The sequence below is a fragment of the Girardinichthys multiradiatus genome, chromosome 17 (genome assembly GCF_021462225.1).
Source record: "Girardinichthys multiradiatus isolate DD_20200921_A chromosome 17, DD_fGirMul_XY1, whole genome shotgun sequence".
NCBI lineage: Eukaryota > Metazoa > Chordata > Actinopteri > Cyprinodontiformes > Goodeidae > Girardinichthys > Girardinichthys multiradiatus.
In genome coordinates, this window is record NC_061809.1 from 12,952,071 (window position 1) to 12,969,597 (window position 17,527).

The window sequence follows — 17,527 nt, forward strand, 5'->3', positions numbered from 1 at the left end:
AACGTTAGGAAGTAAAGTTTAAAAACGTACCGAACATGACTTGTAATATCTATAACCGAAAAATGTAATCATAAGAACGTGTGAATGACTATGGATTTAGTCAGAAAACATTTTTGTCATTTCTTTGCTTTTTTGAAAGTAAAATAAAAAACACTACATAAAAAAAATATTAAGAAAAAATATTAAAACAAAACAAAATAAAGATAAAAGAAAACAAAAAAATACAATAAAAATCAAAATAAACTAATAAAAAATGTTTTGCATTAATCTACTTTCAGAAAATCTCAGATACAATTAGAGACGGATCAGTGAGAGCAGTTTTCCCACAGACAGCCAGATAAGGAAAAACAGGGACAAATGTGATCTTACCCTCAAGTCGTCCTTGCTGCTGAAGGCCTGTAGCAGCTTCTGGTAGTGTTTGTCACTCATGTGTCGCAGAAGCGCCAACAAACATGCCACAAACTCACCCTGACACAATAAACACAAAGAACTATTAAGTTTCATATTTGGGAACCTTAAAGGTGCATGAAATTTCTGAGTTCATTTGTATTTTGAGATTTAGAAGGTTTGTGTAAGATGTAGTACATTTTTCAACATCATTAAACATTCCAAATTACTTCAGTCATGTTTGAATGTGCAAGTTACCCACTCTAGTGGAACCTGAACTATAATAACTATATTATCCTCTTTCTTTTTCCCATTTTGGTTGATTTGTTTTCCTTTATTTGACATCTTGAGGATGGATTAGATGTCTAGATAGCAGCCAGCAAGAACTAATCCAAAGTGATCAATGTCTAATATAAAGGGGAGGTCTTCCACCTACATTTCAGTTCTTATTATCAATATTCCCCATCTGTGCTTGCATCATAAATCTTAATTACTGCCTGTAATATTAATAATCTTGGTGGAGTGAAAGTTGCCTCTGGTGCAACTCAATTTAAAATCCCTAATTACGCTTGAATATTTTGCACATTCCCAAAACAATTTAGCATTAACAAACACACACAAATACACACAAACATACAGTGACATCCTGAAACTGCAGTCTCATGGCAGGTCCAGCAGGTTGGGGCCGGTTGCTGATTTCCAGGATGGTCCTCAGTAACACTCCCAGCAGGCTTTCCACTATTAGCTCCACTTCCTCCAACACAGCAGGCTCCTAAACAGCAGAGACATCACATATTTTTAACTAAACACCAGAAACACTTGACAGCATTCACATCCATCTACCAAACCAAAGAATTTTGAAGAGTAACGACCTTAGAAGAAAAATGACCTCTGTGTTAGAAATCATGGATTAGAAATTAGGAATTTACAAAACTGTTTGATCAAAGGTTAAATTTACTAGGCCATATATATTGATGTTCTTATGCTTGTCTAATTTTGAGGTGCTTTTAATGCCAGAAAAGTATTGAAAATGTTCCCTTTTATATTTGCAAAATGCAGTTCTATAAAAAAGTATCTTAAGGTATCTCTGTTCAGTGTAGAATTATTTAGCTTATCCAGGAAGTCACTGATTACTAAATAATTACCACTAATGCAGAATCAGAATCAGCTTTGTCTGTGCACACAAACAAGGAATTTGACTTTGGTTCTCCAAATGAAGACATTTAAAAAAAATAAAAAGGGGGAAGGTGCAACAACTCATGGCTGAGTTTAGTGACCCAGAAGCCTTTTGGATAGGAGGATACATGTCTTCAAGAATTAAGAGAAGTAGTCCAGTTCCCTCCTAAAAAGTTATTGGCCTGAGATACGTTTTTTTTAGTCACTGCATCAATGTACCCAGGTTAAAAGCTGAATATTTACCTTTTTTGTGTTTGATATTAAGCCTGCGTCATAAATGAATTATACACATCTTTATACACCTATCCACATAATTGCAGAGGGCTGTATGTAAATGTATTGTTATGTCCATATTAAATAAAAACAAATAAAAGATCACAGATGCTAAAAATGGAGAAGAATGTAATAAAACAGAAAAAGGGAGAAAAACCTTGTTGGTGTGCAACCCCCCCTCTCTTGTCCTCTCTCCTTCTGACAAAACAGACAGGTCTTGGACTGATAATGAGAAGAAGTCTCACTAGCGCATTGGCTACCAACACTATCACCTCCCTTTAAATATGGTGCCAATATGTGCAGTGTCTGTCCTGCTAGAAGCCTTTACAATTAACTGCCCTTCTGGCAGAAAAGGCTGCAATCCAGACTTACCTTAAACCCCCCCCACCCACACATCAGACAGATGGACAGCCTGAAATTCATTTCAACAGCCCCATTGCTAAATTGACCAGCCTCATTAATGAGCTGCACACCTGCCAATGTCCATGTTACCACCACTAATTGACAGTACACAACAAATAAAGCAGTCTGCTTGTGGAATGTTTTGCCAAGGAGGCCGCTTGAAGAATCAATCTTGCAGCTGCAAAATCAACTACAGTTGGCTTAAATTATGTCTGTAAATGGTGCTAACACAATCAACTCTTTTGCATCTGTGCAGCTCAGATGGTCCATTGTGTTATTTGGTTAAAAAAAAATCACCCATTTGTACTCACCACAATGCCGTTTTCCTCCTTCTTAATGAGGGACAGCATGCTGGTGAAGATGCGTGCACACATGACCAGATCCCTCTGCTCCTGCAGGCAGGTTTGCAGCACTCGGAGCACAACGGGTAGCAGGATGCATCGGGACTCTGTAAAACAAATGGTTTCCACGCATTAAAATGTTACACTCATTTGCTATTACTTAATTACCTTTATGTTTTCAGTGAAATTATTAAAAAAAACAATAAACTGCAATGCATTTTAAAGACAAATAATCAGCATTTTAATGTTTGTTTCTTTTTATGCAATTCTTTTAAGAGTTTGTCATATTAGACTCTGTTTTTCAGCAAAGCTTAAAGGTTTTTGTGACTTCCTTGTTACTATATATGCTAGATAAATAAACTTGACTTGCCTTGTCCAAGGTTGGATTGGTTGGATTTTCTAGGCTCAAAAATAATCCTCAAAAAAATCTGCTCAAATGCCTTCCCCTAAGCAAACTCCATCTTGATCACATGCTTTTTGTGGTAAGCAACAATTCTCTGGCATAATTGTGGCTGGATGTTTGACAGCTCTTTGCAGAATTTAAACAGATAGGTTTCCTGTCTTAGACTCAGCGTTTAAATGTGATCCACAAATGTTCTTCAGGGTTGAGGTTAGGGCCATTCTGGAAGCTTAATGTAAGCCTGGTTTATCTATTAAAAAATCAGTTTTGATGGGTTTGGTGATTTAAAGTGAATCTTAAAAATTTAGAAGTATCCCTCCTTCATTATCATTGTATTTACATTGTGCAATGCACCAGGAATAGTAGGGGGAAAGAGTCCTACAGCATGATGCTGCCACTACCGTGCTTGGCAGTGGGTACAATGTTGCCCTATGGTTGGAAAGTTTCCCCTTAACTGCTCCAAACATACCTCTTTTATGCTGTGCCTAAATAAGCACTTCTGCCCGCAATGGAACACATTTCAAGTGCTTCCAAGTCAGTGTGTGTGGCTTCACCTGGGTTAATGTAAAGCTGGCTTTCCACTGTCTTGGAAATGCACTGCAGTTTGACCGCCTCCAGGGGACTGTCGGCCTGGACCACGGTGGGCAGGCTTGCCAGCGTCTCCCTGACGAATCCAGCAACCTCTCGCACAGTGAAGAACTTCAGCAGCTCGCTGTAGATGGCTGGGAAGGTTCGAAGGAATACCGCCTGTGCATTGGGAGATGAGGAATGCTCAGCAAGATCCATTATCACGACAGTTGTTTAAATCACTCAGCCCAATAGCCTTCGAGATGAACATTAGATTAAAATGAGCCTTTTGTACAAGCACATGCATATCTTATTCATTATTCATATTTTGTCTGTACATTCAATACATCTTTGGCTAAATCAGAAGTGCATAATGTAATGTTGCATAATGTTGCATAATTTTGCAAAGAAAACAGACAATAGGGAGGCACATCAGGGGATTTATTACTGCAAATTTAGCTGATTTCTATAAGAAAACACACAACAAATCTTCATTGTCAATGCTGAGTGACCCAAGAGATTTTTTATAATTGAAACGAAAGTAAATATTCACCAGTATGACAAAAGTCACCATCAGGACCAGATTTGGTTGCAACTCCAGCATGTTTTGACTGTGTGGATTCAACAAAAGAGCATCTGGGATTGCTATAAATCACTTTCTGAGATGACTTTCTTGCTTTAAAGGTTCCTTCTCATTTCCACTGAAAAAGAAACATGGGCTAAAATCTGGAAATGTGTCTCTCTTTATCTAAAGTATTTCAGGAAAACCCTTCTTAGCAACACCTATGACCAACTTCCCTTTGTGTGAGTGTGCTATTGTTTGTTGGCCAGTGTATGCAGCACATGTAACAGATTAAGTGGGATTAACAGCAGCCTGACCTGCATCCGGCCAAAGTTTATGCTGTATAGAAAAAGATTAACACAGATCAGAAGTCAGGCTGCATCTGCAGGAAGATCTAATGCTGCACTTATAAAATGCCTTGCATAAGCCTTTTAATCTAAACAATTAGGCTTGTTCTTAAGTGTGAAAACCAGGCAGCTTTTCTCCCAGGGTTGCACTGTATTTAGTGCCATAATTCTTCTGATTAATTCCGACCATCTTCTGTCCCTGCTTTGGGGAAAAATCAGTACATCATGATGCTGCCACGACAAATCAGAAAGGCTTTTCTTCAGATTAAATTCTGATGGATTTATTAAAGAAATTATGTCACTTATAAAGCCTGGCTTCAATGGATTTTATTGAGAAGTAACAGATTAAAGTGGAATGCTTTACAGATCTATATTTGCAAAATAAATTAAAATCATATAACTTTCCTTCTGCTTATATAATATCATGCACTACTAGAGGTTGGTGTATCTCAAGGTCTGTGGATACATTTGCAAAAGGCTATAACTGAGATTCAAATGAGCATTCGAGGGGGGGAGTGATTTTTCTGTCCACACAACTCTTTCTGACAGGCTGTGGAGTGCTTTAAATTGTTCTAATTGTTTAAACAGAATAAGCAGACAAAAGATCAAACAGGGAACACGACACAAACACCCAGAAATAATTTCCAGTGCTCAGCCGCACAGGCATTTGTTCCCACTGTGTAATTAGAAGTATCTTTGGCGTCTTTAGTTTGCTTGTTTTTCTCTTGGTTAAATTCTGTGAAAGCAGCCACAGCGTTGTGCGGACCTCCCACCGGAAAAGAGAAGAAGGAAAAAAAAAAGAAAACTGTCAGAAATTCCTAACCCTCGACTCCGGCCCCCTCTGGCAGTGTGAAATTCAATTACAGACAAATTCTCAATACATCACAACAGCGTTAACATCCTCCACAAAGAAAACACGATGTGGTGCAGCAGGCAGCGAGACGTACAGATTTGTACACGCAGTCTGATGAGTTTTTTTTTTAAAGGCTTGATGCATGTTTAAGCACACAAAGACAGATCTAGATAAACACACCTGCGTCTGAGCGACTGGACTGATTCCTTTATTCTCCTGCGAGAGGAAGAAGCAGATTGACATGAAGAGCTCATGGATGCAGGCTCTGAACTCCTCCTCGTTCTGGCCTCCAGTGGCCAAAGAGAAGAGCCGGCGAGATTGGATAATGTACTTGAAGATGTACTCACTGGCCTGAAAGACAGAGAGCCATCAGTCACTGTTTGTTGGTCAAATAAATGACTCTTGTATGAATATGTTTGGGTTTTAAAGCTTTCAAACTAAAGTAAAAAGGGCATTTCTTTAACTCTAATAATGATGTACTAATACTCATGATGGAAAAAAGTACACCCTTGTTTAATTCTATGCTTTAATTGATCAAAACATAAAAAACAATCTGATATATGGTTTTAGGAAAAACCAGATCCTAAAATTATTTAAATTCACCCACAAATATATATACAATTATCCAAAAATTTCACTTTCATTCGTCAAACAAAGATTAGGCCTGAATGGGAAAATCCGGAGTAAGGACAAAAACAAGGAAAACCTTTTGTGGTGTCATTTAATTTAAGAAAGAAAGTAGCAGACTTATTTGTGTGACCTTTTCTATAAAAAAAGTATAATGGTATTTTGATGGTCTGGAACAAACTGTGTGTTAACACAATGCCAAGTCAGAAAAACTTAAACAATGACCTTACAGAAGCAATAGCTGCAGCCCATTAATCCTTGAAGGGTTATAAATCGATTGCTAAACAATCTGAAGTCCATTATTCTGCACTGAGAATGAATATAAACACATGAAAAACATGTTCTAAGAAGTGGACATCCCAGCAAATTTACTCCAAGTCCAAATTATTCAATGCACAGCAAAATTTTAAAAGAAAACACCAAGAGCTCCATCTTATACTTTACAGGCCTTAGTTAGCATGTTAAATGTTAAAGTTCATGAGGTTACATCTAGAAAAATACTAAACAGGCATGGCTTGTTTGGAGGGGTTGCCAGGAGACAGACTCTTCGCTCTAAAAAGGTTATGGTCAAACGACTTTGGTTTGCAAACATTGATCTGAATGAAACTCAAGAGTTAAATCCCGAGGACAAATGAGACCAAAGAAGCCTAAATGCAGGAGCTATATTTGGATAAAACAAAAAATGTCACATCAGCACACAAAACTCACATAACTGAGAAGTATAGAGGTGGATGGGTGATTATTTGGACATGCATGTTTGTTTTTTGTTTTTTTTGTTATCTAAATCAACCACGAACTCCTCTGTATGCTAAAGAATTTCCGATTGGATTATCAAATGCTTGGCCCAAACATGGCCTTCAGCTGAACCATGCAACAAAAAGTACAGCAAAGCTACAACAGGGTGACTGAAAAAGTAAAGAATGAAGATGTTGCAATGAACTTAGTCAAAGTCCAGAACTCAGAGTAAAACGCTACTTTAAGGGACTTGTGCAGTAACAGAAATATCAGCAAACTTCCATTACTTGAAGATGTTTTTGTAAAGAAGCCCCAGGCCAAAATTCTTCAACAGACTCATAAAGCCATACAGAAAACAACTACTTTAATAGTTATAAAGTTTGTTTAACATCTACAAAGTTGTTTTTTTTATTTTGGCTTCATCTGTGTTCATATAATATATCATTACAATGTAAAATCCATTGTCCTTAGTGCAGTTGATGTTAAAGACCAGATCATCTTCATCATGTACTGAAATGTACAATCTACGTTTTACCATGACTGTTAGTGGCATAATAAACCACAGCAGCAGTTGATTACTTATGAAGCGCGATGCTGCAGACTTGGCTGTGGTGTATATGCCCCATTTGCTATTCGCCGGCAGACAGACTGCAATATATTTCTGCATGCATCATTAGAATAAAATTATGAGGATCCCCAGCACCAGAGGCACTGTGTTTCTGCTGATTAAACCTTCTTGCAGCATGACTGACAGAGAAGGTGAATAAGGAACAGTGGAAGCAAGAGGTGATAAATCTGTTTGTGTTTCTGGATGCTCTGTGTGAAGGTTGTACACATTCTGAAAATTGGGTCCAGACATGTGTGCCTCACCTTGAGAACCTGCTGTATGTGATCCTGGTGCTCTGCCTCAACAATGCGATCCATGTACCACTTCAGTACTTTCATCAGGTCCCTGGAGAAGACAGAGACACAGAAAGAGAAGCTAGATCCCCGTTTACCTTCATCTGGATTGCTTTTCCCAAACAAGCTGGCAAAAATACAGTCGATGAGGCAATGCCGTGGTTTAACATGCAACCCTGTTGCACTTATTTCATCAACATGGCCGAATCAAATGCTGCAGCAAAAGATAATGATGGAATAGTAAATAAAAAATGCAATAAAACAATATTCCAGCTTGGTAAGGTTAGAAATCTAGTTCAGGTAGTAGCACGTTTTTAATGAGGGGGAATGTTGTCACATTACAACCATAGATTTCTATGTATTGTATCGCCATTTTATGTGAAAGACTAACAAAATAGTAGATCATTGTTAAGTGAAAAAAAAGACACAAACAGATCTGAAATGTGTAGCACACCAGCTTTACTTTGATTTCCTTAAATAAATTCTGGAAGAAACCGTGCTAGAGGCTGCAGAACATCTGAGACTGCGGTGTCACGTTCCAGTAGGACAACGACCCTGAACATCCAGCCAGAGCTAAAACAGTTCAAAGCATATTCATGTGTTTCCAATAAAATACATTGAAATTTGTGGTTGTAACGTGACAAAATTTAAGAAGTGGAAACCGTTCTGCAGCACTGGCACTAAAAGTGACTTTTTTTTTTTTTACTCTTTGTCTGCAGTGTTTGTCAGGTAAAACAAAAACTACAGAGTTTAAAGTTTGCTGCAGTATATGTCAACAATAGGTGAAAAAAATAGGGAGAGTGAGACAAGTGTGAAGAACAACAGTTTGTGAATTTGTGCATGTACGAGAAGTGAGATGCACAATTCAATAATTCTCATTCCATCAGCCAGGTGGCACCATGAGCATTGTATTTATTCTTGAACCTGACTCAAAGCATCAGGTTGTACAGAACCACCTCTCAGCGGTGGTGTAGGCTGGCTGCTGTAATGTATTAAAATACAACACGTGGGAAAGGCTGCAGTGCTCAAACTCAAGGTGCTTGCTGCTGTAATCCACGAGCAGCTACATATGAGTGAATCAGAGATAGAAGACTATACAGACCTGTAAGACAAAGCTCCAGCAAAGTGACTCTCAATGTAGGTGTCCATGACCGGCTTGAAGTGCTGGAATTTACTGTCCTGAAGGAGGTTGATGATATGAACCTGGAAATGTGGGGAAAACATGTATTAAAAAGATGGTTCTTAATCTCAGGGTAAGTTACATTGCCTTGCAAAGAGACTGTATTATTGAAATTTTCCAATTTGTTTTACATGTCAACTCCAAACATTCATATTTCTTATCGTGGTTTTATGTGATAGCACATGGTTGTAAAGATGAAAGAAAATGATAGAAGGTTTCTAATTTCTTTACAAATAAGATTATTTAGGACCACTAAATAACAATTGTCTTTAGGAATACTTATTAGAAGTAGAGGTAGAAATAAAGTCACTTATGGACAACAAAAAAGTCTTAAAATATGGTGTGAATTTGCATTTATCTGACCTGATTTGATAGAGAAGTGTGGTTCTACAAACTAAGTCTCTCTGGGAACGTTTCTACCGGCTTTGCACATACAGGGAGCTACATCGTTGCACATTTTTATTTACAAAACACATCAAGTTCAGTCAACCAGATTTCCTGAGACTGCTGAAAAACCCCCAAAAAACATCCCTATAGCATTACACTGCCACCACCGTGTTTGGGGTGTTCACAGTGATATGCGGTGGTAGTTTTCCACCACAGAGTGCATGTAGGCCAAAATAAAGCCATTTTATTTAGAGGTTTTCCACCACACAGTGCATGTAGGCCAAAATAAAGCAATTTTATTTAGAAGTAGCAAAGCATACCCCAAAACAAATGCACAACCCTATTCAGATTTTTATTTCTCATACAATTTTTGAAAATCATTTTACTTCCACTACTTTGTTTCGGACTATCACATAAAACCTGAATAAAATATGTTAATTACTGCAGTTGTAAAGTGTAAAGTGATAACATACAACTTTCCCCTTAAGTAATATTCATGAAAAAGCTGAAATAATTTGACAGCCATCTGAGGCCTTTGTTTATTGTATGATGTTTTAAGAATTTTGTCCTAACCTGCCAAGCTTTTCGGACTGATCGCAAAACAGTAAAAAGCAGACCTGATAAGAGTGGTGGCTCACCAAGCTTTTTCATCATTAAAAACAGTGCGGAGAGAGTGTGTTCATGTCTCAGTGTGAGCTTGATGCACAGGGAGACAGAAGCAGAGACTCAAAGATCGATCTCCCGCCTCTGCTCTGTAAAGCAGGAGCACGCTGGGATTGGTTCAACGAGCTATAAAGCGTTACATCACTATTTTTCTTTCCCCCCGCAGGTTAGGGTTTCTATTTGTCATTTTTGTAGACTGAAAAGATCAGAAGGGTGCAATAAATGTACTTACAAGTGAATCAAACACCTTTAGGCTATATCTCTGGGAGCTTTCATCAAGAATGCCAAAGAGGGTGTCCAGGGTGTCCTGAAGAAACTGATACAAGAAGTTCAAAAAAAAAGAAAACATATTCAGACGTTCCAGATTCAGGCTGAATCTGATGGATTAAAATTTAATGGGAAACAGAAAAGATGGACCTACTTTGACAATCTCAGAGCCGTCTATCTCTTTCAGTTTCGAGAGGCTGTCGTTGATCCTTTCAGGGTGGGCTCGCCACTTCAACAGGTCCAGCATGTCACCTGTAAAAAGAGCCAACCATGCTTCTGAAAAATCCAGAGAGTAGCGAGACTTCAAACCGCAGCAAATGTCTTGTTTGTAAGTGAAGAAAAAAACATAGCAAGCAGAGCAAAACTCAACTCTGCTCTCAAAGCCTCATGCAATTATAGCCCCGAAACACTACCGAAACCAAACAAATGACAACATTCTCTAGTGCGGAGGGATGAAGGAGATAAACAGTCATTTTCCCAAGCTAGGGTCCCCAGATGCTTGAATGAATAAAACATAAGCCTTAAAAGAAAGTCTTTCAATTGTCTCGAGTTTTCTGAGGCGTATTTCTTTGCAACTCTGTATGTGTTAAATTTGACTTTGCCTGCGCACGTCGCTGCCAATGCTTGTCTAAAAATATCTCTAATCTATCTACCTTGTATATTCCTATTTAACCCATCAGCAATATTTCTACAACAAGTTTGATGAAAACATTATGTATTTCTACAATGACTCAAATATAGTCACATCTTTTGGGTTAACCTTCTATTTCATAATGTAAAAAAGGGACTCTGACTCTGCTCGACAACAAATAGATTTGTGGGTTCATTGTACAGAAAAGTTGCATGTAGACTGTTTTCTCAGTAGCAGGTAGCCTAAATGGAACCAGGCAGGATGCACATTGCTGTGCAAATTTACATAGGAGGGAAAGGCAACCAACTATTGTAAATGCTGTGGTGGACTTAATGTCAATTGTATCCGTTAACACTAAATACAAAAGCCAGATGTTACCAGATATTACTCTTTCTCCTAATCACAGATACAAAGGCCAAGTTTCCTTCCTTGATATTTACACATTTGTTATTGCATGTGAATGAGTTGGATTGTGCCATTCTTTTCTTCAAAACACAAAACTCATTTTCCTCTCCTAACACATATAACGTGTGAGCATTTTCTTTAATCCTTGTTCATATAAGCAGGATTCCAAAAAGTAATATTTCCTGCAAAGTGAAACTCATATTATATAGATTCATTACACATAGAATGAAATAATTCAAGCCTTTCAATCAATCAAATTGTATTTGTATAGAACTTTACAACAGTCACTACTGAGCCAAAGTGCTTTCCATTAGTGCAAGAAAACAATACAAGCCTTTATTACTTAAATGTTTGATGATTATGGCTTACCAACAACAAAAGCTCAAAATGCATTGTCTCAGAAAATTTTTATATTTTTATAAAAGTAAAATATTGGAAACTTAACAGCTGCAATGGTTTCCTGAGCCTCTAAATGGTCTCTCAGTGTGGGTCAGGAGGCTACATAATCACAGGGAAGACTGCTGGCTTGACAGAAAAGACACTGACACCTTCCAAAAAGAGTTTAAGCCACAAAATGTCATTGCTAAGGAACTTTATTGCTCACAGAGTGCTGTATCAAACTATATTTATACGAAGTTCAGTGGAAGAAAAACGTGTGGTAGCAAAAGGTTCACCTGCAACAGGGACAACCATAGCCTTGAGAGGATTGTCAACCAAACCCATTCAAGAACTTGGGGGAGTTGTATCTAAATAAATGACCAGACAACAGGTAACCATGAAGTGTTTTGGGCTCCTAATGTACCTCTAAAATTGAAAAGAAAGTATGGGAATGATATAAAACCTAACCCAACTTAACTGTGCTCCAGTTGCAAATCGGAAAACCAGTGGCACATGTCAATTGTTGACAGTGTATTTGTCAGCATTTTATGCATTCAAATGCTAAAGGAACATGCCCACTAACAGAAAATGTACAGTAGTATGCATTCAAAAGACTGGTTACATTTTTAATTCATTTATTGTTATGAACTCATACTGGTAAAACTCACTTTATGGAGTAAATAATCAGCCGAAGGAGTGATAGGGTAAGATATACAGGTCCTTCTCAAAATATTAGCATATTGTGATAAAGTTAATTATTTTCCATAATGCCATGATGAAAATTTAACATTCATGTATTTTAGATCCATTGCACACTAACTGAAATATTTCTGGTCTTTTATTGTCTTAATACGGATGATTGTGGCATACAGCTCATGAAAACCCAAAATTCCTATCTCACAAAATTAGCATATCATTAAAAGGGTCTCTAAATTAGCTATGAACCTAATCATCTGAATCAACGAGTTAACTCTAAACACCTGCAAAAGATTCCTGAGGCCTTTAAAACTCCCAGCCTGGTTCATCACTCAAAATCCCAATCATGGGTAAGACTGCCGACCTGACTGCTGTCCAGAAGGCCACTATTGACACCCTCAAGCAAGAGGGTAAGACACGGAAAGAAATTTCTGAACGAATAGGCTGTTCCCAGAGTGCTGTATCAAGGCACCTCAGTGGGAAGTCTGTGGGAAGGAAAAAGTGTGGCAGAAAATGCTGCACAACGAGAAGAGGTGACCGGACCCTGAGGAAGATTGTGGAGAAGGGCCGATTCCAGACCTTGGGGGACATGCGGACGCAGTGGACTGAGTCTGGAGTAGAAACATCCAGAGCCACCGTGCACAGGCGTGTGCAGGAAATGGGCTACAGGTGCCGCATTCCCCAGGTCAAGCCACTTTTGAACCAGAAACAGCGGCAGAAGCGCCTGACCTGGGCTACAGAGAAGCAGCACTGGACTGTTGCTCAGTGGTCCAAAGTACTTTTTTCGGATGAAAGCAAATTCTGCATGTCATTCGGAAATCAAGGTGCCAGAGTCTGGAGGAAGACTGGGGAGAAGGAAATGCCAAAATGCCAGAAGTCCAGTGTCAAGTACCCACAGTCAGTGATGGTCTGGGGTGCTGTGTCAGCTGCTGGTGTTGGTCCACTGTGTTTTATCAAGGGCAGGGTCAATGCAGCTAGCTATCAGGAGATTTTGGAGCACTTCATGCTTCCATCTGCTGAAAAGCTTTATGGAGATGAAGACTTCATTTTTCAGCATGACCTGGCACCTGCTCACAGTGCCAAAACCACTGGTAAATGGTTTACTGACCATGGTATCACTGTGCTCAATTGGCCTGCCAACTCTCCTGACCTGAACCCCATAGAGAATGTGTGGGATATTGTGAAGAGAACGTTGAGAGACTCAAGACCCAACACTCTGGATGAGCTAAAGGCCGCTATCGAAGCATCCTGGGCCTCCATAAGACCTCAGCAGTGCCACAGGCTGATTGCCTCCATGCCATGCCGCATTGAAGCAGTCATTTCTGCAAAAGGATTCCCGACCAAGTATTGAGTGCATAACTGTACATGATTATTTGAAGGTTGACGTTTTTTGTATTAAAAACACTTTTCTTTTATTGGTCAGATGAAATATGCTAATTTTGTGAGATAGGAATTTTGGGTTTTCATGAGCTGTATGCCAAAATCATCCGTATTAAGACAATAAAAGACCTGAAATATTTCAGTTAGTGTGCAATGAATCTAAAATATATGAATGTTAAATTTTCATCATTACATTATGGAAAATAATGAACTTTATCACAATATACTAATATTATGAGAAGGACCTGTAGATCAAGATCAGCATTTTTAAGCCATGATGCTTTCAGGCAGCTTGTGGGAAAACATCTTATACAAGGGACTGTACACAAATTTGGCATCAATGTTCCACAAAACTCTGGCAGAAATAATGTCCATTTTTGAATACACTTACAACAAAATCTTTCTGTAAAATGAACGATAGACAATCCCCTTTATCGTTTTTCTAAACGTCTGTATCAGTTTGCTGTGCTGCAGCTCTAACTCTAGCTTATACGTAACAGGAATAACAAGTGGAGCAACCAATTTCCAACGCCGACCTATGCACTACTCTTCCATCAAGTATAAGAACTGCCCATGCCAACTGCAGTTTAAAATAAGGTCAACAACTGTGAGTTATTTACCATTTTGTGTGAGCTTGGTGGAGCAGAGGAAGCTGGTGATCCAGAAAGACTCCTTGGCGCCTTTCAGCGTCTGATTGTTGGACGGAAGGTTGGCCTTGGAGAACGGCAGCTTCAGGTAGCGCGAACAGTCCGCCAAGCTGGTGTTCTCCTCACACTGGAGAGACAGAACAGGAAAACTAATGAGTTAACTGGCAATGTAGATGTATGGCAAAGCTCAAGCAACCCAGCTGTCAAAACACATTTCTGCATTATATTTTCATCTTAGGAAAGCAATCTATGTACCATTTCCTGTAAGAGACTTTAAGTTAGGTTGAAAAGCCTGTTTGAAATCTAGAGATGAATATTCCACTTTGTACTGCCTGGATGTGCTGTACAACTGATGCTGTTTGAGATCCAAAGCTTCCACTCAGTGTTGGACTGATTCTTCAGAGTCTATTTTGGGTCTGAGGAGAAACTAGGCCATGCCAGTTTCCTTGAGCTTCTCAGCAACAGTCCATCTAACATTACAATGGGCCTTCACCCCCTTAATGGTGGGAACACAAAGAGCTAACAAAGTTGGCCTCAAAGAAAGGCAGGGTATGGGCTCAGGGATGGAGAATACTAAACCTTACCAGATCATGAACAGACCAACAGTACAAAAAAAAAAAAAAAAAATCAAACCTTGCTTTTTGTAGACTGTTTAAATTCCACCCTGGCATTTACACATAGAAACATAGTGTGTTTCTTTCTCAGAGCTGGAGGTTTATGTACACACCCTTCGCCTGTGGCTAGGGAAAACCAAGTAGTCTGTAATTATTTGCAGTTACACTCAAGACAGTACGGCAGTGGCTTTTAAGAGAAAATACTTATTTCATTTGCACTTGTCCTTTAACATCTCAAACTCTAAATGCATGAAATGACAAACTGAGATGCAAAAAAAATTACAGAATGGTCTTTTCTACATTTATAACCAAGCAGCTAAACATCGGTTTTAACTAGAGGTTAAAATTAACCTTGAAAGAGCATTACTCACTGGCTTGCTGGACGCAATGTAAGCTGTGTCTCAAGCAGTGGTGCAAACAGAATGATAAAACGCATAAGTATGGTCTGTCATTTAGAAGACATGATTCACATAATAATAATAAACAGGTCTGGTAACCCCTTTGAGGTACTCTTAGCAACACTAAGGCCAACCAGCAAGAGATTTTACTTGCAAGACCCCAAACTGCATTTTACTAATTAACAGAATGTGACTGGAGGATGAATATTACTGCTAATATGTAAACAAACACCTTGCCAAGGACATGGACTGTTTGTTTCCATGTTGCTCAGGCAAAACCTTGGTACTCAGGGCAAGCAGTTTTTACCTTATAGATAATGAGCTCATGGGTGCCATCTGGCAGAGTCCTGCCATCTTCCTGCATCAGAGGAACAAAGCAGTATCCAAACAGTTTCTTCTCTCCTTTGTCTTTAGCTGTCAAACAACAACACATGGACATGATTAGGAGCCCAAGTAGACAACAGAAGTCTGCAAGAGAACAAACAGGAAAATGTTTCAGGGAAATAAATCAGCACAAACTTAAGATTGTTTTTGAAAGTATCCAACAGATCAGTTTTGTCTACACCTGGTGAGGTTGGATAAACTTTTGATGTGTCGCAAACAACGCTTATTTCAATACGTGACTACAGTAATTTCAGGGTGATATGACTACATTAAGAATAACCTCGGCCCTGAAGCAACAAAAAGAAAAAAAACAGGAATTTTTATAATTGCTAATAAGGTAACAATAATTACAGTATTTATGTGCCACAATGATTATAAAAACAGTTGCTCATGGAATCTTTGGAAATACAAATGTTCTAACTTCCTGTGTCAGCTAGCTCTGCTGCAGTGCTAACGCCAGCTTGTATGTGAACAGAAACTAGTATAGATCTACACTGTGGCACTGTTAGGTGTCCCTGAATGAGAAGAAGAAAAAGTTCCATATCAGTGCAGCAGCCAGAAACATTTTTATCATCTCTGATTATAAAAAAAAAATTATCCTTTGCTACTCCTTGCGTAAACCTTCTGTTCGGGTAGAGTGCCATATCCACCTCTAACCACAAGGAGACGCTGCAGCATGATAAACCAGCACAAACTATACATTATGTCTAAAGACATCCGATAGAGCTGCTCTATGGGTATTTGGGGACATGTGCTAAACTCGCAATGTGTCCATCCAAGGGTCAGTAATTTCATGAAGAGTTTACTACACTGGAGCATCCACCTCATAAACAAACAAAACCCTCAACCAAGGTCATATTTAATGTAACACTTCTGATCTTACCACATATAATCTAATGCATCTGCAGATTTAGCAGTAAAGTGCAAAGCGTGAACCAAAGGAAGTAAAATACAGGCCAGTCATTTAGTCTTGTGCATATGTCAGTGTGTACTTACTTCCTCAAGCAACCGTAAAACTGTGAAAGAAAACAAACTGCTGCCAAGCACATTTCTGTCTTGTAAAAATTATGTTTGGTGTTATTTGGGAAGTTGTCATTAGTATGTCTGAATTTGGCTTTCAAAGTTTAAAAAAGTTTGCAAAAACAAATGGAAGATTTAAGAAATTACTTTCACTTGAGTAGAAACAAAATCTTTACTCAGAAACAATTGTTTTTTGTTTTTTTTAATCCCTAGTGTCACTCATTGCCATCCTTATAAATATCATGTTACACAGATGGTTAATTTCTCTTTATGTAAGTCATTAAAATGGGAAGACGATAGAACATGGCATTCATTTAAGGAAAATGTGTTTATCTTGCAAAGTCAGGAAATGGCTTCAAAAAACAGCTTCTTGCCTATACTTATTAACAGTAACTGAAACGTTTCCAAACTGATACTGTGACAAGCTGGATGCGGCCACTTGCTACTATAAGCTGTAAGTAGGATGGTAAAGGAACTATAATAATTATTTAAAAAAAGGGTGCATACTAAAAACATGATTCAGTCCTACCATCACAGATGTAAACCTGAAGATTAAGCTAAACGCTGCTTAGATTCTAACCATGTGCTTTGGTCAGAGAAGAAATTGTGCATTTTGGCAACAACCATTACAAGTGGGTCAGGCATAAAGCAGACGATGAAGATGTGAAAAAGTACCTCACGGTCACCTTTATGTACAGTCAAGGCTCTTTAATGCTGTGGGTTTGTTATTGTTGACAGGAAAAAAGAAGATAGATAAAAAGAAAATAATTGTGGTAGATGTGATGAATAAATGAACTAAATTACAATGCTGTTTTTTAATGCTACTGCATTAAAATACACATTTATTTTAAGTCTACCATCATTACCAGGCTTTGACAGTAAATGCGAATTGTGCTGCATGTGACAC

The 17,527-nt window shown here is 38.4% G+C and overlaps 1 protein-coding gene across 5 annotated transcripts in view; it reads right to left on the bottom strand.

Annotated features, from left to right (window-relative positions):
- The window catches only part of dock4b (dedicator of cytokinesis 4b), a 160,538-nt gene that overhangs the window by 53,095 nt on the left and 89,916 nt on the right, over positions 1 to 17,527 (bottom strand). For all 5 annotated transcript variants that reach the window (XM_047389718.1, XM_047389717.1, XM_047389716.1 and 2 more), the window contains exons 16-26: positions 15,524 to 15,630; positions 14,178 to 14,331; positions 10,222 to 10,319; positions 10,033 to 10,116; positions 8,673 to 8,773; positions 7,541 to 7,622; positions 5,489 to 5,659; positions 3,534 to 3,726; positions 2,550 to 2,686; positions 1,025 to 1,159; positions 370 to 468 (exon numbers count right to left, since the gene is read on the bottom strand). In XM_047389718.1, the coding sequence (XP_047245674.1) occupies positions 370 to 468; positions 1,025 to 1,159; positions 2,550 to 2,686; positions 3,534 to 3,726; positions 5,489 to 5,659; positions 7,541 to 7,622; positions 8,673 to 8,773; positions 10,033 to 10,116; positions 10,222 to 10,319; positions 14,178 to 14,331; positions 15,524 to 15,630 (1,361 nt within the window). The remainder of the gene's footprint in view (positions 1 to 369; positions 469 to 1,024; positions 1,160 to 2,549; positions 2,687 to 3,533; positions 3,727 to 5,488; positions 5,660 to 7,540; positions 7,623 to 8,672; positions 8,774 to 10,032; positions 10,117 to 10,221; positions 10,320 to 14,177; positions 14,332 to 15,523; positions 15,631 to 17,527) is intronic.